Source organism: Numenius arquata, chromosome 5 (assembly GCF_964106895.1).
Source record: "Numenius arquata chromosome 5, bNumArq3.hap1.1, whole genome shotgun sequence".
In the NCBI taxonomy this organism is placed as follows: Eukaryota; Metazoa; Chordata; class Aves; order Charadriiformes; family Scolopacidae; genus Numenius; species Numenius arquata.
The window spans coordinates 39,473,416-39,500,105 of NC_133580.1; the positions used below are offsets into that span (position 1 = coordinate 39,473,416).

Genomic DNA, 26,690 nt, shown 5'->3' on the forward strand with positions numbered 1-26,690 from the left:
AGGGCTTCTTAAGATAAAAGCATGTTGGGCTAACACACCAGATTACAGTTATGATACGTTAATATCCTGTGTAAAAGGGAGAGAATGGATGAAGACAACAAGGGAAGAGGCTACCTTAATGTAATCTTGCTTTTATATGTATACTGAAGAATGTGCATTTGATATGTTCATGGAACTCATCAATGAGAATTCTGTATTTAGATACAAAAGTCAAGAACCATATGTTAACATGAATGAACAAATTAGGTATTTTGTAGAAGGGGTGTGTTGTACAACTCATCAGAAGTTCAGGAACGTAATCTTTCTTCTGTTATTCCTCAACCTTTGCTGTTCATATGAGTTTTAAATGCTCCTTTGGCGAGTTTAATTGTACCCATATTATTATATATTTCTCCACATTGCAGTGTGATGAACTTGGATGATTTAACCAGAAGAGGTTTATATCTGAGCGATATTCCATTGCATGATGCTACCCGTGATCTGGTTCTTTTGGGAGAACAGTTCAGAGAGGAATATAAACTGACTCAAGAGCTTGAGATCCTCACTGACAGACTGCAGCACACACTGCGTGCGCTGGAAGATGAAAAGAAAAAGACAGACACGTAAGAACGAAATCCTGATTTTGAGCTGCAACAGTCACAACAATATATTATTTATAGCTACTTCTTCAAAAATTAACAGAATCTTGGAAGGAATATAAGACATATTCAGGGCCGATAATTCTGGAGTCAAGAAAGAACATTTTACTTTAATGTCTCATAGGGTATTTCTTTATTTAGATTGCCAAATGTCATCTGCAGTCTAGGCTGTTACATGCAGAGGTATTTTCATGGCTTCCCAGATAAGGAAAGTTGTGAGAAGTGAACCTACAATCCTATTTGCTTTGTGAATTACCTAAAACAGTGGTTTTGCAAACTCTCTTACATGCAGTCCCTGTAGCCAAGATGAATTTGATGAATGTCCAAATGCCACTATTCGACAGAGTTCTGTAAACCAGCTGAAGATCACTTTGTCTTTCTGGACTGCCATGCTCACAGGTTAATAGAACAGAAAAACATACCTTATAAGCCTCAAAAGTAGTCTATGTGAAGGTGAAGTTTTGCAACAGGCTAATGCTATTAATTTGGTTTTATAGTTACGGGCTATCTAGATTACACTGTTATCTAGATATAAGTACATAACAATAATAAATTATATGCACTGGGCCCCAGATCCATTTCTGCAGGTAACTATAAAATCAAATTCATAGCATTAGTCTATAGGAGCGCAGCTCAAGGACTACTGGCACATAAATTAAACAAAATTTTTTTGACAGGCAGGATGGGGTTGATGGTTGACTGGCATTTATAAAACATAGTTCCTATCTCTGTAACAGAAGAATTTCTTGTGGATTATGCTTGTTTAGTAGTAGAATTAACACTATGTACACTATTAACACTATGTTGTGCTATGAATTCTATTGACAGATTATTTTTTTTTGTAGTAATGGAAATTATTGTAAAAGGGACTTGAAAGAGATGGACAGAAGACTTGGAGAGAAAAGCCTAAAAAAGATTTTTTCTATTCATTCTTATTGACTTGCTTTGTGAAGTCATTGTATCTTCAGGAATTCTAGTCTTCTTCGCAGCCACTGGAAGAGACAGTGTCTGTTACTATACCACGTGCCCAAAATATTCACTAATTATAACTCATGCAGTAGTGAACTTGCCAAAAATGCAGGTAGTGGGGGTTTGGGCAGGAGGCAGTCTACAAAATGATGCTCAAGTTTTGTGAAACGGTCAAGAGATCTTCAGCTTGCCTGCTTAGCTGTGTATGGAGGGAAACACACCTTAAGATGGCAGTTAAAAAGTTGAATGAATACACATGAGAACAGGGAGAAGCTCTGTGTGTCTGATTTCCTCTTTCCTAAGTAAAATATTCTTCAGTAAATGTCTTCTATATCGGTGTTTGATGATGCAAGTGCGCTATAAACCCTATGGGAGGTAATAAGTTAATATTTGAAGAGTGCTGATGTAAAGACCTTTCTCCACATTCTTTCTGTTTTGCTTGTGCCTTTCTTTTTTTACACTTTTAGATTACTGTACTCTGTTCTACCACCATCAGTGGCAAATGAGCTGAGACACAAGCGTCCTGTTCCAGCTAAGCGCTATGACAATGTGACCATTCTTTTCAGTGGCATTGTTGGATTCAATGCCTTTTGTAGTAAACATGCCTCTGGAGAGGGAGCCATGAAGATTGTTAATCTTTTAAATGATCTTTACACAAGGTTTGATATTCTGACTGATTCACGGAGGAATCCATTTGTTTATAAGGTAAGAGAAGATTTTCCAACTATTTAATTTGTGACATTTCAATAATTTACTATCATGTCACTCTTTTCCATCCTTTGGATTTTAGGCTTTTTTAAAAAATAGTTATGTTCCCAGTCTTTGAATTGTGTTACTTGATATTACATAGCTAAAGAAGAGTATGTTGTTTCTCTCTAAATGTGTGAAGGAATGTAAAGGGCTTAGTTCTCAGCAGGATTTCTGCACAGTCAGCCATTAGGTGGATATATAAATCTACTTCCACATTTAGCAGATGTGAACACAAGCAGTTTGTGGTTCCGCTGACCCTGTGCTTTAAGATTTTCAGTCATCTACCTTGGTCTCCTGGTTGTAAATTATAACTTATTATTCAGTTATTCAATGTGAATATAATGCCTTCATTAGGAATGCAGTATAGTTGCGGATGCAGCTGGTAGCAGGTAGTCAGGTAAATACATATATATATCCCATATATAGATGTGCATATGTATGTGTGTGTGTTTGTATGTGTAAGATTCATGTCTAGCTTTTACTAGAAAATAACTTTATGTCCAAGTGAATCAAGGGTGTGAGTCTAAACAAACATGGTGCTCGGTTTCTACAAAAATCCAGAAGACCCCAAAAGAGAGCCTCCAGTTCATACGATCACAGTATCATTTTAATTTGTTAAATTGTTAGCATACAACAAATTCCACTCAATAACAAGCAGAGATGATGGGAATTAAGGTGATTTGAATGAGTGAAAAGAAACTATTTGAAAGAATGAGCAGTCATGAAGGAAGCACTACGTCCATTCTAATATTCTAAAGCCCATGATTATACAGTAATTGAGACATACGTATCTTGATAGGTGGAAACTGTTGGGGACAAGTATATGACAGTGAGTGGTCTACCAGAGCCTTGCATTCATCATGCACGATCTATCTGCCACCTGGCATTGGATATGATGGAAATAGCAGGCCAAGTTCAAGTAGATGGTGAGCCTGTACAGGTTAGTAAATGTGGGGGCTTGAATGAAGAGCCCATTCTTTTATATGATGATAATGCTTTGAAATATAAAAATGCTCAAGTCTCAGTCAGTGCAAGCTTTGTTATTGTTAGATTTTGAGACCAGTATCTACAAATATTATGAAGAGTCACGTGTAGACGTGATGTGCAGTTCCCAGACCTTACAATCTAATTATTGTGCTTAACCTTTTAAAGGACTAAATTAGGTCCACATCATTTATGTTTGTGTTCTGATAATTTGTAATCTAATCAACAAATTCACATTACGCATCAAGTACAATTCATTGAGTCTTCTTCAACTCTATGAACAGAGCAATAGTATTCCCTCACTGATATTTTTGATCATGTTTCAGATCCTTCTGTCAGCATGAGAAAATACTGCATTAAAAAGAAAAGTACGGTTCCACAGGCAGTTTTGTCAGTGATTACTGGCAGCGATGTATGTTAGTGGAAGTTCCCTCATTGTGGAATTTTATGAGCATGTTGGGGCATTAATACAGAACCTGGGAGGCTGCATTGACCTGTCCTTATCAGAAGGCTGTGAGAGCAAAATAAGTAATGAATGTGATGCATATTTCTATTTACATGAATCTTATTAGTCTAACACCTAGTGTAGACTTTGTCAGTGGGCAAAGTGAGAAGGTTTGATTTGGAGCTTTACAATAACTGTAATGTGCTGTAAGAGTGAGCTTCTCCAAATCCCTGTCCCATGTTTTGAGCTTTTAAATGCAAAATACCATGATGATTCCTCTGAGAAAAATCTTTTTTTCTTGACCTACACCATATATTTCTGCATCTTCTGAGCACTCATTAAACACAGACCTGCAGAGTATGCCTCTCTTTCCACTTCTTAAAATTTCACAGTACATAATCATAGAAACATAGAATGGTTTAGGTTGGAAGGGACCTTAAAGATCATCCAGTTCCAACCCCCCTGCCATGGGCAGGGACACCCCCCACTAGACTAGGTTGCTCAAAGCCCCATCCAGTCTGGCCTTGAACACTTCCAGGGAAGGGGCATCCACAACTTCTCTGGGCAACCTGTTCCAGTGTCTCAGCACCCTCACAGTAAGGAATTTCTTCCTGATATCGAATCTAAATCTACCCTCTTCCTGTTTGAAGCCATTAGCCCTCATCATATCACTACATGCCCTTGTACAAAATCCCTCTCCAGCTTTATTGTAGGCTCCCATTAGGTACTGGAAGGCTGCTATAAAGTTTCCCTGGAGCCTTCTCTTCTCCAGGCTGAACAACCCCAGCTCTCTCAGTCTGTCTTCATAGGAGAGGTGCTCCAGCACTCTAATAGGACCATGCTGGAAAGATACAGAGTTTGTTCTTTGATGTGGGAGGAAGAGCCATGACACTGCACTATGATAAAAAAGAAAGTGATACAAAACAGCAAATGGAAGGCTTTGAAGAAGCAGGAGGGGCACATTGAAAAAATAAGCTCTAGTAGATATGGCATAATACCTGTATATAGTCAGAAGCATCAGATTAGTTACATTGATTTTGAATATTCAAACTTTATTTTTTCTCTCTAAAGATAACAATAGGAATCCATACTGGTGAGGTAGTCACAGGTGTCATAGGCCAAAGGATGCCACGTTACTGTCTCTTTGGAAATACTGTCAATCTAACAAGCAGAACAGAAACTACTGGAGAAAAGGGAAAGATCAATGTCTCTGAATATACCTACAGGTGAGCAATGCAGCATTTTTAATGGTGTTAACATCTTAAAAGAAATCACTTCATCAGTGTTAACATCAAAGTGTCTTTGAAGTTGAAAGTGACAGGACTCCCACAACACATTTAAGTACCTGAGTTCTGGTGAAACTCCATGGCAGACTGCATTATGATATACCATTATTGATATGCACATATAATAATGATCTAGAGATAAACTTGACTTTTTTGTTAATTTGCTTACATTTCTGTACCATGTTTAATATTTTATATAGTTGCATGCATACATAGTATGTATATTTACATGCTTTCTCTTTCAATTTCAGGTGTCTTATGACACCAGAAAATTCGGATCCTCAGTTCCACCTGGAGTACAGAGGTCCAGTTTCTATGAAGGGTAAAAAAGAACCAATGCAGGTTTGGTTTTTGTCCAGAAAGAGTACAGAGACAGAGGTATGACTAATCGGAGTGTAATTTTTTTATTTTAAACAAGGCATAGACATGACAAATTTAATCTTAACCACTGAGATCCATTTGCATTTGCAAAACTAAATGTTCCCTAGAAAAAATGAAAAGTTTCGTACAACGTTATTTCATTAATGCATTTACTATCTTGACAGCACATTAAAGTCCTTGATTATTTGTCTTTGCAGTTTGTGCAGTCCCTGAAAGAATACTTTTGTATTTTAAAAAGTCCTTGAGGGAGTGTTTAAATATTTGTAACTCCCTCTTCTTACATATTTTGCCACTGTACTAGATTTTGCAATATAATGTCCATTTCTGTTTAGCTGGCATGTCTGGTTATCAGCACTTCAAAATTCACCATTTGCTTTCTTACAGTGAGTGAATAAATGTGCCTTCAAATATTTAGGCAACAGTCCAGCAGCTACTTGCAGGCAGGTTCACACCTGGTGTATATGGTGGTCTATTAACCCCAGATGTATCTGCTTGTTCTGAGACTGTTGCATGATAGATGTCTTGCTTTAGAAATAGACAGGGTGAAAACTTTTTCTTCTAAAGGACATATGAGCCTAAATTCTCTTCTCAAAATGATGTAGGGCAAAGCTCTTCAAGCACTGAGTGGTCTTTAAGTGTATGCCTCAATTTCAGAAGTCTGGGCGTGTATTAATCAAAATCTCATTAAAAGCCAATGAGATCTAGACTCATAAGTGTGCTACAAAATTAGACACTTAATAAGGTTACAGTATGCCAGCTGATTTGCCATAGCTGAGTAGGTGTATACATTCCACCCATTGCCAAACGGAGAAAAAAAAGGGTAAAACTAATTTACATAGCTTGAATTTTGTCCCAAAGTAATACAAAAAGTAAGAGTTTTAAGCTAAAGTATTTAATCTTAAAAATTCTCTCAACTAAAATAATGAAAGTCATCAGTTACCTTGGCTGAAATAATTCTTGTAAGTCACAGGAAATTAGTTATATGTCTGAATACCCATATGCTTCTGAAAATGAAATTTAGGCTGTTAAACTGTTTGGGCTCTTTAGGAGATCTAGTTCAGATTCATTACCCCTGGTACCCAAGTATATGACTTTTTAATGGTAACTCCCAGTATTAACCCCAAGTATTAAACTTCAGGGGAGAGTCTGTACTTTAACTCTGCTGAAGTCTGTGTTTTAGTATATATTACCTACAATAATATTCTGGGTGTCACTTTTGATACTTTTCTATTTTTATTCTATATCAAGAGTAAATATAATTTCACTTGGCTAACGTACTTTCAAATCCATAGTTTTATTGAAAATATATTTTATTTAAACACCTTTCACTTTTTTCTGCATTATAAATTATGTTCTATCATTTGTAGCAGAGCACATTGTAATTTTAAATGTAAAATTTCAGAGGGGTACGGAGTCAGGTGGGTATTTTCCTTGTTTCAGCCTCACACGTTTAATATGAATATAGGGTTCAGATAGTTTAGGATTTTAAATACTGCAATTTTCTTTTAGAGATCTTGTGCAACGGTTGGTTTTGTTAATCCTCACAGCAGTCCCGAGAGGTACTTGCTGATACTATTATCTAGTAATTGAGCTTTGTAGAGAGGGGCATGGGGGCAGGAATAAACCTGGCAGAAAAATACTGTCAATATGGTTTTCAGGAGCACTTAAGACTCACAGTTTAAGCACACTCAAAAAGTCTCACTAATTTTTGTTAGTTTTTCTTAATTCTGAAATTCAGATATACATGTAATTCTTATAGATAGAAGGACTTCTCCTATCACCGGTGTCTCTTCTAAATTGTAGGAAGTTTGGGATAATATGAGACTAGAAAGATACATTCATGTGGTGACTGGAACTGATAATCATTTTGTCAGAGGTGATTTTGAAAAGTGAAAGAATATAATCCTCTCATATTTTAATTCTTTTTCACTCCCTGCACAATTTCATCTGTCCATCCTCAAAAAGATGCACTGAGTTTTACTCCTTTAAGATTTTCTGAACTGTCTGCAGTTTCTCTTTGTCTTGTGAAGGTTCTCTTCATCTTATTTCTGGCACTTTATAGGCTGTACGTGTTGATCTACATTGTAATCCAAAAGCAGAAATCAGATAGCCAACTTTTAATGTTTGTTTACCTTAAGAGTTATCACTTTGTTATAGGCAAGGGTGTAGTCTTGGTTTTCTTTTCAGACTGTTATTGTCTCTGACCCTTCAAACACATGCACATGCTATGTATGCTAATGTGCAGTGCCATTAATTTCAAGGGGACTGTTCACAACAATAAATATGGGATGTTAACATATATTCAGAAACTATATGGTAAATTTCCTGAGAGGTCACTCCAGAATATTGCAAGAAGCGGCTTATAGAAGTAAACATGAAAATATTTCTTAAATCATCCTGAAGATATTTCTGCTGATTATTCTCTTATTGTGAAGTTTTCTACCTCCAATATCTTTAAATCTAGGATAGATTCACATTAGTGATATATTCTCTTTTTAACTATATCCCTCAGAGAGTGATTAGCTCAGCATTTGCAAATCTATCAGCATAATATTTTACCCCAAAGCCCAATAATGAATATATGGTGAGGAAAGAGGACAAAATACTTACAGCTGGCATAGAGATGTGAAACCAAGGATTAAAATATGCTGTCTCTCTGCTAGGCCTGTAGAAAATTATAGGGTTGGAGCAGCTCAGCGTACCTCAGACTTGGTTCTAAGTTGTCATCTCTATTATCAGTCACCATGAGCAGTCATTACTTCGGAGAAAGACCTGATTTGCAAGAATCAGTGTTTGTTTGGAGTGCTGCTTCTTTACTTGTTTCCACTTGAGATATGTCTTCCATGTTACCATTACAGCAAAAATTCAAATTGCATCAGAAATACACATAGAACAAAAGTAGCTGTGATGGATTATTCATTTTGCACCCTCTTGTTTGCATGTTATAAGATTAGTTATTACTATCATTATTGTTTTAACAGAGGTTCAGCTGCAGCTTCTCTTGTGAGAAACAGCTTTGTTGTAAAAAATAAAGCTTGGAGAGAACCTCTGATGTCTGACTGCAATTTCCATCATTCCCCCCTTTCAAATACCTTTTTTTTCTGCCCTGTCCCCACATTACTCATGGGAACAAGTTAAAGTATCTCAGTCAGAGCTGGTAGCTTATCAGGGAATGTAAAACAGCTACATTCCTACACATAGGAAAGTAATATGTGTGTTACCTATGCTGTGTTTTATTATTTTTTTATTATTTACTGATATTGGTTGCGAGTTGTAAAATGTATTTTGTCACTGCATTGACCCACCATGTTGTTGCTTCAAAGAAAAACCCTTACTTCTCAAATTCTACTTGCATGCACTCAAGGAAACAAAGCAAGATGCTTTCTGAGCTGAGGGAAGAGGAAGAGGACGCTGGATAGGGTGCAATACTGTCTCCAAATAGGGTGCCAGGCAGTAAGGTTGAGTTATGGATGTTATTTCACATCACATTTCCCATTTCCACGTGCATTACCATTATCTTTTGCCTTACTCCTGAAATCACACTCACCGTTTTTCTCCAGGCTTGCTTGCTGTTTTCTTTTCCTTAATGTTTGGTATTTTACCTCTGCTATGAGCATGTATTTTAAGCTTCCCTTTTTTTGATATGCATTTTTGCACGTCAGTCATATGTGGCCCTTCGTACCACCACATAATATTGACTAAAATTTCGTAATACGCACGCCACAACTAACCACTTCAGTCTGATGCTTCACATCTTCATCTTCATCTCTGAAGTATAGTGATTACGTGAATCAGTGACATTTCTGGAAATGACAGGTATTTCAGTTGTTGGGTAGAACAATGAACCCGAAGAACTATTTTAAAAAATAATACATAAAGCAGCATTATGAAAACTACTGTATAAATGTTATCAGATTTAGTTCTGCTGTTACTGTGCTTCCTATTCATTTTGTGAATAACACTCGATGCACTGTAAATTCCTGGTTAGAAAAATATTCCTCTTTTGATATCATCCTGCATTTTCCCTTTGTAGACACTATGTAAACATTTTCTATATTGAAAGGGGGCAGTTGTTTGTCTGATACTGCTATTTGAAGCATGTGCCAATGTACTTCTACTGAAATGCTGTTCACTTGCAATGTATTTCTCATTGGTTTATATTAACTAAATTAAGTTGTCATGTTAATAATAGATTGCTGGACAATTTTAGAGCACTACTGTAATGCTTTGACTCCTTTCTGATGGAGCCCCCAGAGTTGAAAGGCATGCTGCCGGGACATGGTTGTCATGGTCACCTTTTGGTTTGGTCTCTCTAATTTTCAGAAATGGTCTTATTTTATTCCTTGGGAGGGCCTGATAATATCCTAGGCATCATGGCATAATTAAGGGATGTAAAGCTTATAAGGGGACAGTGTCTTTTATCAGGTGATACAGTTAGTAAAAGTGGACAAAGTTTCAGATGCGTAGACCTTCCATAACTTCAACATACAGTGCATTTTTATGTGAATAATATCCGTTCTTATCTGACTGATAATTTCTGAATATTTGCATTATAAAATAGGATAGTGCAATTACTTTCTGTATAAAAATTGTCTATATCTAGTATACCTTATCAGCACAAAATATATATGTATAAATGTTTCATGTTAATGTGCATAAGAAATTGCAATAAATTATTTTTTCCACTGACTTAGAGAAATTTTGGGATTTTCTTTTCGGTAAAAGTTGTATTTCATTGTTTGATACAAAACAAGTGTGTTCTCCATTCCATAATTCAAAGTCCAAGTTTAAATAAGTTACCAAGTTGTTGTTCCAATGTTGTTCTTGGCTGTTGCAAACATCCAAGAGTCTCCCATATTGAGGCTAATGCATCACATCCTCAGATTAAAGTAGTGTTGAAAATTTGTAGATTAAAGCTCCAAGGTCACAAAAATGCATACATTCCTTTGAAACACTTGGACAATATTTAACAATCAGAAATTATTAGTCATCCACTCTGAGCAGGATGTACATTACCAACCAAAGCTTCAGGAATGGGAAATGAAGAGAGGAAGCCACATACGTTCCTTCCCATCATCTCACTGTTGGACAGCAGCGCCTCCCAGCACTCTGAGGGATTGCCCTCGCTCTGGTAGATACACAACAGCAATTTGCACTATAAGTTGATCAAGCTTACCAAAGCTTCAATGGTGGCTCCTAAAGAAATGGGATTTGTGACAGCTGTGGTTGTGCATTGACATAGTTCACGCAAAAGGTTGTGAAGTAACTGGTGTTTCTGTGTTGTGCTTCAAGCTGATAGAAGATGGCATGTCAGAAAACTCAAATAGTGCTCTGAGTTTATGTTTTACTCTCTTAATCATTTCAAAATATTAAAGCTCCTGTTAAGCTACTCTGTAACATAACCAATTTCTTAAAGCACGAGAAAATTGCTCTTACATTGTGTTCAGGGAAGTGCATTTTATCTCAAGGAAACCAATATGATTTAGGTACTTAACCACTTTTATTACTAAAACTGGTCTTCACTTAAGTGCTGCATTCACCTACTAAAATTATACTTTGGTTAAATTTTACTCTCAGATAACAGTCAAAAACTTCTGCAGATATTAGGTCTTTTATGTGTGCTCTACTGCCTCTTTTATTTAACTGTACTGATTTACTTTTTCAGTAGAAGCTCTCTAGCTGAAACATGAGGCAAAGTAATTCCCAAAGTCTGTTTCAAAGGCATCTACAAATGCATCTGTTTTACTTTAGTATTTTTTGTAAAAAAAAAGTTGAGAAAAGGAGAAGAAAGGGGTAGTCTTCTGGATCACTTGCTTTCCTTTGAATTCAGATATGCAAAAGAATTTGTGTTTCTGTGGTATTGTTAACCAAGGCTGTGGCCATGCAGGGGACTCTGCTACTCTACTGCTGCCCAGCTGGCACTGCAGTTGCCTTCCATAATGCAAGGTTGAGTAGTCTGTTGCTAGTGTTTCTTGGATAATATACTCCCTTTTTTCCCTAATGCAGGGCTTGAGAAACAGCAGAAGGACTTTTCCTGGCTTCAGTAAATTTTGAAGCAGGTTTATTAAGCACATACTGTCAATAATGACTTCCACAACCAATGAAGCCATTTGATGATATGGCCCATATTTTTAGATTATGATCTTTTCATTGGCCTTCCCTATGTGGAATTCTATCAAAACTTGATTTTTTAAAATTTATATGGGTATTCAAACATGCGTCTTCTTTTTAATAAGCAATACGCTTTTCACAGGCTCCATTGAGAAGTTACAAGTTATGAGCTTTATGCAATCAATTTTTTTTTTATGTTTGTATTCCATTAGGTAAAAACTGTAAATCCAGTTCTCAGTAGGAACCAACTCTGGGAACATAGTTTCATGTTTCATAATTTTGGGTGAAAAACAGAATGTTAAACAATGAATGAGACACTGATTTGGATATCTATTTATAGTATTATCACAACAGTTATTCTTGTATTTTTTACTTACAAAAAGAAAATGTTCTGCTGTGGTTAGGGAACTAGAAAGGCTTTATAAATAAGAATAGCTTGAAAACTATCTTGAAACTTCAATAAATGGGAAGGGCACGGGTGGAATGTTGTGGTTTTATCTCCATATATGTTTCTGAAAAATTACATGTGGGGACACACCAAACAAGAACAAGCTACACAAGCAGAACTCTGTTTGCTTTTAGGACGTGTGGGCACCTACAGATGTCATAACTGGGATGTAGCTGGAAATCTCCAACAAGTCAGCAGTTGGAGCAGAAGACTGAATGTCAGGACTCCAGCTCTGATCTCTTTGATATCACAAGCTGTTGCACAGCTCATAGTTCTTTTTTTTTCCCCTCCTGTATCCAGCACCAGCTTAGCTGTAATGATCTGAGAGGTATAGCGTCTCTCCCTTGCTTCTAAATTTGATGATGTAAGAGAGTATGAAAGTAAGGGGCCTTTATCCTTGTTGCTGTGATTTCTGTTGGGACTATCCGCTAAGTCCAGCTGAATGCACAGTAAAATTTTGCAGGGTCTGGGGACTTTTTGTTCACCTTCACTAGAGGTTAGTAGGAGCAGGAGACAGCAGTATGTGCGTTAGACCTGGGTACAGCAATAAAAGCCATTGCCCGGAAGACTCTTAATTCATCCTGTTGCTATTGGGCTATACTTTATTTGTTTGTTTTTAGAGGAACTGCATGTTTTTATTCTTCATCATCATTGGCAGCAATGGTTTATTAGCACCCAGAAAAATCAATTTAGTTCTTATATACATAGATAAAATATATTTATTTTATATATATACACACACACATATAAAATACATCCTCCAGGAATGAGTCATGAAGACAAAAGTGCAAAAACCAATTAGGTTCTGCGAGATTTTTTTCATTACTTGGTTACTGTGTTTAATGTAGGTGGTAGTACAAAATATATCTGACTAGTTACAAGCCCACACTTTAAAGACAATCATATACACAAGAAGGAACTAGGAAGGGATATGCAAGCATCTGATATGAATAAGAGCTGGGTGGAGCTTGAGGTCACAGAACCTTATCTTTGGACAAAACTCTAGTAAAATCTGAAGCTAATAAACATTTGAGTGTGGTGCAGCCAAGCTGTGCACTGCAATATTCACTCTTGTACTGTGTAACTTTGGCAGCCTTGTCAGTAACACCTGTCTCCGTGGAGCCAGAGCAAGGCCTGAGGCATCCGTATGCTAATGTGGTTTTTGGTCACCACATAGGCAGGTCAGCACTATTCATATATTGTCACAAACTGTAAAATGGTTATTCAGTGCATTTCCAGAGCCAACGTATATTCAAAAAAGAAAGAAAACCCAACATGTTGGATGATCATGTTCTAGCAGTAGAAGAACTTGAACAGAATAGTCCTGTGCTCCGGAGGGTCATCAGGCAGGCAGCACAGCAGTACAAATGGGAGCTTATGGGCTATTGTAAATGAATTCTGATAGTCACTGTGGTGGCTTATCATCTCCAAGTAAAGGGATGTTGCTGGACTTCTAGTCCCATTTTATTTGAGTGCCAGGGACACACAGAGGGCCCATGTTATTTTTCAATTAGCAAGATCCTTTCTTTCCTGAGGGAGAGTCTGAAACTTGTCATTTCATGCACCTTCCTGAAAATGAGTGGGCAGCAAGTAATAAGCCAGTAAACAGAGCCGTGCTAATCTAACTGTAAAGAAAAAATAAATGGTTCTATTGCCCAATCTATAGCTGCACATATGAGGCACTATTTTTTTTTCTCTATTGTTCTTCAGACTTTTGGCTGGCTTTAGGTGACAGTTGTGGAAAAACTGCAACAATACGTGCCGTCTCCACCAATTCACTCTTTCTTTGTTATTGTCAGGAAAAGGCTAATGTTAATTTTCATCATAATGGTCAATGAGTCTTTCAGCCAATGTGACTTTTTTGGAGATAATGACAACCAGGGAATGTAAGAACAATTTTGTCATTATTATTCTGGGATGAAGATGTGAGTTCTCCATTATAAAGGTTTTGTTCCAGACTATTCCACATATCCAGCAGTCAGATTGACATTGCCTTTGTTACTGATTTTTTGCAGAGACGATTATGGGGATTTCAATATATCTAAAGCACCTAGTACAAATTTTATGCTACAGTATGATTGTACTTTCAAGGGAAGTGATTTTGTGTGATGAGGGTCTATGAACTCACAGCAGTCAGCCAGTGCTGGCACACATTTGTTTTTATCTGTTCATACGCTGGACACCTCTGGCATGAAGCCTGTGTGATTTTTTTATATTGCAGGTTCTCAGGATCATTCTAGCCTTCCAAAATTGATTTTACACTTTGATAAGTGTGGTATCCTGTCTAGTGCTCAAACAACTGGCTGGTGATTAAAATGACAGAACTTAGCTGAGTGCAGCCAAAAGACTGCAAGTGTTCATAGTTCCTAGCTGGTGTTAATCATAATCCTGAACTGGAGACCAATTAAGTCAATAGTCCTTGAGCCTTTTTTTTTTTTAAATAAAAACCAAACGAAACAAAAAACCAACACAAAAACTACATGGCCATAGTTTTCAGATAAGAAATAAAACTGTGAGTTCAGTATCGCTGGCTCTACATGAATATAAACATAGTGTGCTAATGAACTGTGTGAAAAATCACCTTCATAAATTTCAATGAAATATGCAATGTACTAAGTGTGAAGAAATGCACATCTATTTCTCACAAGTCCTAAACATTGTGTGTAAGGTTCCTGGAAAGAAAAGAAAGTGGGTTATGTACTGCTATTTTCAGGTATTTTGTGCAAGTCAACTTAGTAAATGGCAATTTTCATATGCAAAGTGTTCAGAAACAATCTGATTTTCAAAACAACTGTATTAGGACGTTGAAGAGTGACCATCCTTTTTCCACAGAGGGCATAGTGAATTAGTCGGTGATTTAACAACCTGTACAAGAAACCAAAGCCTTGCCTTCTGTCACATTATAGGTGTGTTTGTGGACAATTATGTAACGATCTAGAGAATAAGAAACCTGCCCACAAAGTGCAGATACATGCCTTTTCACAAAGCCTTCCTTTCCCACATCATCCTACCCTTCAGGTTTTACATATATATATCACACTTTAACTTCTGTGTAGGCCACTTTTCTTCTTTCCTCGCTGCTTGGACCTGTGTCCAGGGAAAAAGATGATACTCAGGAGGCCTATAAAACAAGTACAATAATACTGCAGTAGTCCTGATGAAGGCACTGTGTGGGGTCTGGGTAATAAGTTGCTAGTTCCTGTCCCTGCAGTCCTTATTTTTGCACCATTATTGGCAGGGAAGGGTACAGCTAGGGACAGGAGGGGAACACCTGAGCTCCAACTAGAATGATCAAAAAATGTCTCAGATTGCAAACACACATTGTTTTCTCATCTGTGGCTCATCCTGTGTAAATTTAAGGCTTGGTGTACATACACTGTTAAACTGGAGATGTCAGTATTTTCTTAAGCTATAACTAATTGTTGTTCTATCATAGAGATGCCAAGAAAAAGCCAATATTTATTCATTTATTAAATAATTGTCCTAGGACTTTTTTTTTGCTTACTGGTTATTGGGCATGATTCCTTTTCCCACTGTGGTATCTGTGTGTAAATGTTGACTTGTAATTTCGGTTGGAAAATACAGCACTGCAGCTGGAGACAATCTCCGTTGTCTCTTGCATTCCCAGGTATGTCACATTTTAACTATGGTACTTCCTTATCTTTGGACCATGTTTTTCCTGTCACCATGACACTGCAGCAGTAGGATACATTATTCTCTGAATGCCATAACCTATGAAAAAGAGCCAAAGTGAACCCAACACTTTAAAAAGCCACTGATTCCATTTCTTGTTATGCTTTCTTAATTTCTAGCCTCAACAGGCTAAAAACTCTCCAGTACATTGTTCAGAAAGAACCTGCAAAATGAAGAGCTGCTGCAACATGGGAGATCACGCAGGAGCCGACCAATAAATCTGACTGTGGGGCTCTTCACTGGCCCTGCTGCCAGTCCTCCGTTTTTGTGTTTCTTGTTGTCTAATGGAAGAGTCTGTTCTGTGTCAGATGAAGTCATGTTTTCTAATTAAATGGTGCAGGGTGGTAATATTTTCTCCCCCTGTTGCTACAATAATAACCAGCCAATCCACGTAGAACGTTATGGTAGTCGTGAAGAAAACAAAAAGCGTATCGTATTAGACTGTTGTGTCAGGTTGTGAAAGCTCTGCAAGGCTGACAGATAAAGCCATAGGGGTTGCTTTGCGTATGATCCTGCCTGTAGCTCTTAGACCTGACTTTGAATGCCATATTGAGGTAATGGCAGTGAAGGTGGCAGAGATGCTCTGTCAGAGTGCTGGCATGAGTTTGGGCTCCCCTTGTTTGTGTCCTGCAGTGTGAGAGAAAAGAATTCTCTGCCTTCTGTAACTAATAGGATTACGTTTTCTACAAGTAACAAGATGGTGCCCTGGAAAAAACAAAACAAGAAGAGAGAGGTTCCTGCGTGTCCCACTGTAATACCACCTGGGTAAAACACTCTCCATCCAAAAACCAATTTCAATTCACTTCGTAAAATCGTAACAAAACAGGCTGGAGGAATATGCTTTAGGAGAGGAAATCAGTTGAAACTTCAAGGGAGATAATGAGACGGGTTGTTGAACTTGTGTTAGTCTTACAAAAGGTGCGATGAGGTTTTTGTTCCCAGAGCCAGGACCCGCGGCTGCTCCGGGCCTGTGCTGGCTCTGCTGGGTCCGCACTCAGCCTGGCAGTGGACACCATCTACTGAAGCACCACAGCCTTGTCAGAAATATTTTGTTCAGACGTTTGCTCAACTAGTACGGGCTTCTCTTTTGCTGTTTGTTAATTTTTACCGGGAAGAGTCATTTATCTTGGGCAGCAACTCGAAACTGGTTAAAGGGAAAGTGTCACGTGCTACAAAACACCAGGAGAAAGTAACGGTAGGGCCCTGCTTTGCCCTGACCCCAGCAGAAAAGCCGTTAACAGCCTCAAACAGGTCATCCCACGGTGGAGCAGGAGCTGCCTGAAGAAGAAATCTTGTTTGTTTGTTTTTCTAATTGAAGTCTGTAAAAGAAGGTAATGTGAACTGACTGGGTAGTTTTACCCTAACATGTTTTAATGTTTATTATCTGTTTATACACAATTAGAAGATAAACCTTTCCCTGGAAAAGAGGAGCTAATTGACTGGGCCTGCGTGTTTGGTGCCGAGTTACTTTATGTTTGTTAGGCCGTGACATGAACACAAACACATTGCACAGCGTTCCCGTCGGGTGGAGGCTGTTTTTTCTGCGTCCTTCTGGCTGATTGCCATTGTCTTGGGCCGTCACCTCTGCTGAGAGCAGGGTCTGCAGTCCCGTTAGCTGTGTTACGGGACGTAACAGTTTGCAACTAATAACCAGGCAAAACTCTCATTGAAGGCAGCCAGTAAATTCTGTATTAGAAAAACATACAGACCGTAGGGATAATTTACTTCCACAGATAGATCATGGCTGGAGATAACTCGTAAGACTGCAGATGTTTTGCAGGAACAAGGAGGAGTAAAAGGCAAAATTAATCAAAGAGAACCTGCACACAGTGTAGCTCTGGCTGCAAATGCTGAATTACCTTTCCTCCCTCACTCTCCAAATGGCCTAACCTTGATAAACCCTCATTTGGATAAGGAGAAAGGAGGTGCAGCTGCATATGTTGACCTCCCTCCATGGGGCCGATGATATGCACAGATGGCACGCCATGTCTCTTCCCTTTTTTGAACAAGGATGGTGCCTCTGGAGGTGTGGATTTGTGAGCAGGTGGTGAGTAAGACCCCGGGAGGTGACCTGATGCTGGTGAGTGTTTCTGTCCCAGCACTGCGTAGACACCCAGAAGTCTGATCTGCAAACACAGGGCAGAGTCTGCTGCCAGACAGGGCAGGGGCAAAGAGCTCACTGTGGCTGCAGGACTGAACACCCCCAGGGTGTTGTCAACCACAGCCTCCCCTGCTGTCTCCTTCCTGTCAAAATGGTACAGAGGAGCAGCTGGCCATCAGCCTGGAGGCAAGGGCTTACCTTGAGTGCTGGAGGCTTGCTTTTGGTTGGAGGATCTTGCAGGTTTCTTTAGGGAAGAAGGATAGGGTCATGTTGCTAGTTGTTGTTGGCTTTCTCCTGACTGGCAAGCAGTTAGCTCTCTACTGTGTCTGCAGCAGTTTAAAAGATGAATTAAGCACTGACCAAACAGGCACCTTTGACTGTGCACCCGTTTGTGTACTGTACACTCTTGCACAGAGCGGCCAGTGGCATACGGGCTGCAAAATCTACAGTCAGCAGCTGTTGGAAGAGCTAGCTTTCCTGAGGTATTCAATTGTCCTCCTAAGGAAGACCATGAAAATAACTGCTGCTTTGCTTTGGTCACTGGAAGAAAAGAAAGGTGAATTTTTGTTATACAGGAAAATATTTATTTTTGAAAGCAATTGCTTCCTTCAACACATAGTGATTTGTCAAAGCACAGAATTAGACATATTAATTTCCATTGCTCATTTTATAAGACTGGAAAGAGAGGCTTATCTGGACAAAGCGCTGGTTTAACAATCAGATCTCTACCTCTGCGAGAGGCTTGGCCTTAATTTTCACTTGAACCATATTTCCTGGGGGAACGGTCCCCAAAGCATGCTGCATACATGTCGAGAGACACTGCCCATCGTTTTGGTTCATTGGCTTTGTTTTTACTAAGTGCTGAATTCTCATTTTAACCCTGCCTGCCCCTGCCACTCCCAAAAAAATCACAAGTCTTTCCCTTCTTGACTTCTAACACTGTGTTTGACTTCAGACATCAGTTTAATATTAGTGGTTGGTTTATCTAATACTGGCAGTATTAATGTTGTTTGAAAAACATACATCATGTGGTTCGTTACATTTTACTTTTACAAACCAGATGTTTTGCCTCTGGTGGATGTGTTGATACTTTGCATTGTAACAGTTGTCATGCGTAAAAGGATGTAATATGACCTACCATTTTAAATGAACATAAAATATTCCAGTATCTACATAAGAAATTGTTAAAATGCCATTGATCTTTGGTAACTTCTTTGGTAAGGATCGTGTAACAACAGTGTTACCTAACAACCCCAATTGAGTTAAACTTTTCCCAAGCAGCACAGAGTATTCCCATAGTTACCTTTACAGGAAGCTCCTACAAGACAAGTGTCCTAGAAGCAACTAAAACTTGTTACAAAGCAGATCCTATTTTAAGAGATACTTGTTTGTTTTAATTGTTTAAGACTTACAAGCCAAAGATTCTATCCTACCACATCTCTCTAAGCATTTCACGTTTCATGTCGTTTCCACTTGCACAGTGGCCGACTTTATTGCCTCCATGAACCGGGAGACTTGTGGCAACTGCAACAGCGCTGCAAGACAATTTTATATTAGGGCATTATCATGATGCATTTTACCCAGCCTGTTAATGGAATTAGTTGTTTGAAAGACGTCATCAGCACTTCAGGAGTGGCTTCTGTTGTAGAGTGCTCACTTCTCTGCTTGGAGTTTCCAGTTTCTACTGACCCACATTCCAATGCAGCGTAGTCCATTTTACACATCTCTTTCTCTGCCTTATGTTCATTTTGACACAGCTCTCTGCTGAACATACAGAAAAAGTCCTGGCAGTTATTAAGGCAAATGTTACTGAAGGTGTCTCTGAACTGGAGACAGGATTGAAAATACTTGCAAAAAAAGAAAAAAATTGTATCATATTATTCCAGACTTGCTAATATTGAGTTTGCCAAAAGCCTCCTGATGCTTCTGTTCTACCCTCTTCAAACCACTACCCAATCTTTAATTATGAGGATGTGGATAAAGTGATTGGACTGATGTTAAAGGGTCTTTGCTTCTTTTGCTCATCTGTTTCTGTAGCCTTTCCCTTCTATTCATCTCAATAATGCAGATAAGAACTTTGGGTGGCATTTATCAGAGTAGTTTCACCTGCTCACTGTACTTGAAAACATCCATAAGTCATTAGCATTACTAACTGTAGCAGCTGAGTGAGATTGGAACGTCTCCTGCTCCTAAACAAACACATGCAGGAAAACTCCCTGCCCATGATAAAACAAAAAGTAGCTTTCTTCCAGCCAATATGCAAGTGGGTGAATTCTGTTAGTGCATAGCTTGGTGTGAAAAAATTTAGTAGCAATCACAAATAGGGACCTCAGCATGAAATTGGGTGATGAAGGGAACAGCCCACACCCACCAGCACACAGCTCAGCCAGGGAATAGCTTTAAGCACTGCTGTGGCTTTTTTATTATGCCTGGTTCCACCCTGTAGGGCAGGTGGAACAGATCATCAGGAGGCTGCAGGATGAAGGAGACTTGATGCTTTCTGAGGATTAGGCTTCACTTGGGCCCCTCTCATTGCCCAGGCACTTGTGTGAGCAGCAGTGTGTAGGATGTACCTGCCTTGCTCTGTAGCAGAGGGAGTGTGGCCCTGTAGGTGCAGGGGAGCGGGTGAAGGAAACTGGCATGGAAGGTGCTGGAGGCTCTGGTCCCTGCTGAGGACTCTCTTCCCAGTGGCACTCAAAGAAATAGTACAAAATGATGTTGCTGATTTTTCACTTTTAACAAGAAAAAGAGGGAGAGAAGTTGGGCAGTAACTGATTCTGTAAGTATGGCCAAAGGAATTGCTGTTTTTTTCTATTAGTCTGAGAGCTGCCTGGTACCTGTTGTCTTTTCTGCTGTCTTTCACACTCCTTAGGGCAAATGTTCATCTGTTGGTGAATGTGAACTATGCATTCATTTTAATTAACAAGTCCTGTATATGTTTTATTTCATTAATCTGTTGTTAGCAACATGTAGCCAAATGTGTGCAGTTAGAATACATGATATAAATCCATTCCTCTTGGAGCTTTCTCAGCAGGACAGCCATTCTGTCCTGATGGCTGATTTCTGAACAATCTCAAAAACTGACCCTCAATCTCTTTCAGCTGATTACTTGAAGGTAGAGAGCCTTTGGGTAACCTAATGCTCATAAATCCAGACAGAGAGACTTAATATTTGGCTGCCTTTTTTTTTTTTTTTTTATCCTTGATGTAATCCTCCAAACCGTGTCTAGCTTTAACCACTGGTGTACAGGATTTTGTTGTTAATGAAATCCATATTGAGAAGTGACTGTTGTGTGTTTTCCTTACAGAGCACCCTAGGGCTGGTCTTGAAATCATGTAAATGCCTGATTAGTTTGTGGATGTGTTTATATTCTTTTCTCTATCAAGGGAACAGTGTCAGAATTATGCAGTTGAATTCTGAAATGTATTTGTTGACTTTAAACTGTGAAAGTGTGATGAATGCACCTGTAAGTGTTAATTAACGGAGCCTAACTCCATTGTTAAGTGTCAACTTAGTAGCAGGTTCAGCGTTTTGAAGGTATATTTCCTGTGTGGTGTTACGAAAGACACAGAGGTTAAGACAGAACACAAATGTCTAGGGTTTTCCTTAGCACAGGAACTGTTTGGATCTTCAGCCCTTCTGATTTTCCTCAGAGATATGAACCGTGCCTCTCATCTGAAGCATTACAAGAAATACTCTGTTCTTCTGTTGGAAATTACTCCTTTCTCTTCCCCAAAGGGATAATTTCCCCTATTGGATGTATCTCTGGGATTGAATACAGTTATTAATTTGCTTATAGTATTCTTGATTTCCAGACAGAATTTTCTGCCAAAAATTTTTCTTATCGTCTTATTGTACTGAAAACTTCTCATGGGATATGCAAACACTGGCAATGCCAACTAGAGAGAATTCAGTCGTGTATCAGCAATAAAGAATGAATAGATTGTCTCCAAATTTAGATATAAACCTTATAATCCCGTATTTGCTAGTGGTCCTAGTAGAGCTTATGTGGGCGCATATTTGCTGGAGCAAACTCAAAGATGTTGTCAAAATGGGTGGCAGTTCAACATGATTCAAAATCATTGCTCCCCACCACCTTCTTCACACACCAGGTGCATAATGTTTTTCCTTTTGCAAGGGGAGCTCAGGAAGAGCCATGCCTATTGCTATGGTGGTGCTGTTACTGCTTTCTGCTCACTGTTTAGGCCAATTTTTTTATGTTAAGACATCCAAGCTTTCTTTGCAAGCAGTAGGAATGAGGCAATTATCTACCTACCCCACTTTCCTGTCTGACCATTTGAAGTGGCATCTGAAAACACTTTGGCGCTTTGAATTGAGGGATGATACAGATGCTTGATGGTATTCTAAGGCTGAAGGACCTTTGGAACAGGGTCTATATTTTGTGAAATACTCCACATAGTGGAGTCATCATCTGAACTGGGACACTGGAAAATAAAGAGCAGCTAGCAGCTTACTCTTCAGGAAAAATGAGATCTGTAAAATATGGTGCTGTACTGCATGATGTGACATTGTTTCCCTCAGGCGCTTTTTTTTTTTTTTTTTTTTTTTTTTAGAATTATGTAGGTCTCTAACAGTTTTGCCTTTGTATTTTTCTACTTATTACTCTTTGCTAGATTTTCGTGTTTCAACAGTGAACAGCTTCTTGCAATTAGTCTTAAACCAGACATTTTGTGAAGTTTCTCCAGTTAAATAGTTGGTTTTTTTCTCATATCTGGTTTGTTTCACGTGGGGCATTGTTTGCCGTTTTTATTCATACGTTGCTCAGAAGTTTAAACTAAAACAACTCCAAAAAATTCCATTTATTCAGAATGCAGGAAAAGATCAAGATATGATGTAACACTTCCAGACTAGGGTATGCACGATCTGTAACTGAACTGTAAGTTTACGTGGGCATGGTCTGAAGTTGTTTGGCATTTTTAGGTTGAAAAATTTCCCCAGAACTCTGGACCAAGTCTATAACAAACAATATTAGTCCTACTTATAGTGGCTAGAACCATTAAGGATTTATTCAGGGTTACAAATGTAGCATGCCAGGTGACCAACAGGAAAATATTCCAGGGCAACAGGGCTAGTCTTATTAGCCAGGAATCGTAGCAGGCTTTCTAAATATGATTATTTGGCAGCTATTGCACACAAAGACCTGTTGGTTACCCTGGGAAAAGAGGTTATATTAAAATTCTTAGCTAAAGTTACTGGGGGTATCAGTTATGGAAAGTGCACTAGGAATTGGGTCATTGTTGTGGGAGGCACATGGCTTGAGTTGAACACCACCAGAAGCAAATGTTTTCTAATGAATAGGGTTTTTTGCATGTTGATGGCATGCATGCAGCCCTGAGAAGCCCACATTTTTCACAACTTGTGTAGAGAAGTCTTCCTTTTTGTAACTGTTCTTATTTCTTATCTTCAGTTGATTTGCAGTTCAAAATGAAGTCTTTAAGTATGTGATGGATACATCAGCAATGGTCAAATATATAATCATCAATCCTGCCTTGAATGCCTCTTTTCCAAGTCTTAAACAGGTAGAGGTAGGTAAGGGAACCCAATGCTGTGCTTAGGTTGAGACCCAGGAGGGACACAACCTGTGTTAGTCTAGGTGTTCATTGCTTTAAGTCAAAACAACTGGCTAGGTTGAGAGTGGCTGTGAAAGTGTCACAAAGTAAGCAGAAATACTAACAATTATAATGTGGACTACAAACCCTGAAGTGTATGGAAGCACTGCTAAATTTTCTAAGGCTCAGGGTCACTTACTTGAAAGCAAAACCCACAATTAGCTAGCAAAACTAGATATGCGCTTAACCAGGCTTCATGTTGTAGAAGGACATGCTTTTTGTAGAGGTAAGAGGGTTTTAGTATTTCAGCCTGGAAAGAACAGCTATGTGTTTGGATCTTTCTCCCTTCTACCGTTTTTTAAAAAACATTCCTGATCCTAACAGAGAATTAAAAAAAAAAATAAAGAAATAAAAATAAGTCATCATCTTGAGTGCCTCTGTCCTGAGATAGGAGATGGGTAGGGAGCCCTTGTTTGGAAAACAGGTGTGTGTGTAGTGGGAAGGGCCATTTGGGAGTTCTTCCCTTCTAAAGAAGGTTCCCTTCTTCTTGTGGTGGCTTTGATTCTAGTGAGGACTAGGGAACAGGTGTATATTTCTGTTTGTTTACCTCGAAACAAATCTAAATGTGTGGCAAAGATGCTGTCACTTAGTTCAGGCTAAGTAATGTCAGGTTTGCCAGCAACTCCTTTGAAATATTTCCCCTGCTCATGCATCATTAACCAGAGGCAAATAATCTGACTTAAGTTATACTGAGTAATTCTATAATAGGGGCTGAGAAATCAGCTCCATGAATGAGAACTTGTGAACAGAAGCCTAAGGCAAGTGGGGCATCTACTGGCGAAATGCTGCAATGAATTAGTCTACTCTAAAAGTCTGATCCAAATCCTTCTCCTGTACAGGACATTCTGTGTTCATTTTGCTTTGCCAAATAAACAAGTGCCAGGCCTGTGTCCCGAGCTCTTTAGCCAAAATTACAATTTCTCCTTAAATAAATTCTTACTTTTTGGCACTCCTTCAGAGACAACTGCCATGTACATCGCAATAGCAGTCTTGTGAAATATCTTAGAATAAGAAAGGAAAAGAGCTAAAGAAACTTGTCAAAAGATGTGACAAGTCTTTAAAGTCTGAAGTCTGAAAAGTCTTTAACAATCTCCAACCTTCCCTCGCCCCAATCTACCATGGCAGGTTCTCTGTCTGATAGATTGTAAAGCTGCCTTCCTTGTACCAGGAGCTACTTTGATACTCTGATCCACTGCCCAAGGGTATGAAAATTAATACAATGCATAAGACAACACAACAATATTCTACAGACAGAAAATCCACAGCAACCAAATACAGATCTTTCTCCATACAACCTAATTGCTGTTCTTCAGAAAAATGTTGTATGCAACAGCATGATATTCTCTATGGTGTTAAATAAAGTTTAATGACTCCTGCAGAATTAATTTAAAAATATGTCCCTTTTTTATTTTATTTGTTGTGCAACACCTACTACTTTGGGCCAGTTGGAGGGTGTCATCTTCGAGCTGATGTGTCTCTAGCTACAAAATTCTGTGTTGGATCTCTTTGTGTACATCAGAAAAGGATCTGGAAGTAGCCCAAGGGGTCACTAATTTCATTGGTAGGATTAACATTTATAATCAAACAATTAGCATGGGAAAAGCTTGCTGAAATCTGTACTTGGAGCATGAACGTGCGTTTGTGAAAAGTGAATAAATAAGCAGCAAAAGTAATGCTAAATTGGGAAACGGAATGATCAAACTGTTGCTTCTGCTGCCCTTATAGATACATCTTTACCTATCCTGTAAGGCCAAATATTTCCTTAGAACAGTAGTCATACATCAAAATACAAAAGCACCCTTACTTCTGCTCTACTGCACAGCACACTTGCTATATTTAGCTGTGCTGGGGAATCAATTGCTTTATGTAATCGCATCACAAGCTAGTGCTGGGAAAAAAAAAAAAAAAGTCTGAGTCTGTCACTTGACCTTGGGCAAATTAGCAGTCTTTGTGCTTTCTTCAGAACTCCTTCTGCCATGTGGGTTAGAAGAATGTGTAACCAAGCAGTGATTTCAGCTGTCCTTGTCCAAAGTCAGTGGAATAAGCAAAAGTTGCTTTAGTCTTGTTAAACTAAGCAAAGATGCAAGAACCTTCCCTTTCTGAGAATTGGCTTTTTTGATAATTCTTTACCATGTTCTGTGTGTCATTTCACTTGAACTTTCAGCACAGCAGAAACACCACCAGTTTTCTTTTGTTTAGTCCTTACAATGCTAATTTTCTTTTATTTAGCCCTTATTAGTAGAAGCAAACAAAAATAATCATTGTGATTGATAGCTACAAAAAAATTTAGTCTGTAAAATACAAGGTATGCTATATCACTATGTTTAATCTTTCCCTGCTTTTCTTTTTATCCAGAAGCCAGATAATACCCGATTCCTACTTCCAAAACTGTAATTTCTTCTGGCTCAAGACTTCCACAGCTATAAACTGTTTGAGGCTGGGAGAAATCTTTAAAGAAATATTGCAGTGTGTTTGCTCTGTTCTTTCCATTCTTCCTCTGTGCCAGCCAATACACACCTTGGACAGTGGGGTTAGATAGAACTTTTTGTATGGCTGTGGTTCCAAGTGTGCTTGGTAATAATAAGGGAGAGAAGTCCCAGAAGAAATGACCAATAAATAAGAACAGAGAAAAAAATCTTAAACTTAACCTTAAGGTCTCTTAAGCCTGCAGTTACTGAGGAGTAAAATCAAGGCATCTCTTTCTAGGAAACAAAAACATTTCCTGTTTCCTGAATTGCTTATCCTAGGACTTATGTTGAAGGGAAGCTGTTGCCAATGATGGACAAATGATAGGATTTTCATCACCTTATAACTAACCTTAAGGACTTGGCTGCTTAGTAAATACGCTTACTACTTTCTTTGTAGAAATGAATTTATTTTTAGTCACTGAATTTGAATGGATGGTATGGAAGAATAGTGTGATTATAGAGGATGGCTGTGGCTGATTGCTCACCTGGAGTTTCAGGAGCAGCATTGACATTACTTAAGAGCGCAGAGGCATGCTCCTGGGCAGCCTGGGGGTTGCAGAGCCTGGGGAGCAGTGGTTCAGAAGGTATAATGTTGTAGCCTTTGTGAGCTTTCTAATGTAAAAAAAATTTTATTAACTAAGTCTAATACAGTGCTAGTCTGAAGTCTAGACAATTGTCTGTAAGTTTTCAAATAAACAGTTCTCTACTACTATTATGTATAGTTAATTGAATAGAAGTCAGTGTTTCAAATCAAGCTACACAACACCGCCCTTAGGTGCACAATTC

The 26,690-nt window shown here is 38.6% G+C and overlaps 1 protein-coding gene across 1 annotated transcript in view; it reads left to right on the forward strand.

The window, feature by feature from the left end:
* GUCY1B1 (guanylate cyclase 1 soluble subunit beta 1) overlaps positions 1-8,841 on the forward strand; it is a 49,336-nt gene extending 40,495 nt beyond the window's left edge. Inside the window, exons 9-14 of the mRNA XM_074147330.1 lie at positions 405-602; positions 2,075-2,312; positions 3,157-3,297; positions 4,858-5,012; positions 5,324-5,450; positions 8,818-8,841. Of these exons, the coding sequence (XP_074003431.1) occupies positions 405-602; positions 2,075-2,312; positions 3,157-3,297; positions 4,858-5,012; positions 5,324-5,450; positions 8,818-8,841 (883 nt within the window). The remainder of the gene's footprint in view (positions 1-404; positions 603-2,074; positions 2,313-3,156; positions 3,298-4,857; positions 5,013-5,323; positions 5,451-8,817) is intronic.
* The last annotated feature ends 17,849 nt before the right edge of the window (positions 8,842-26,690 follow it).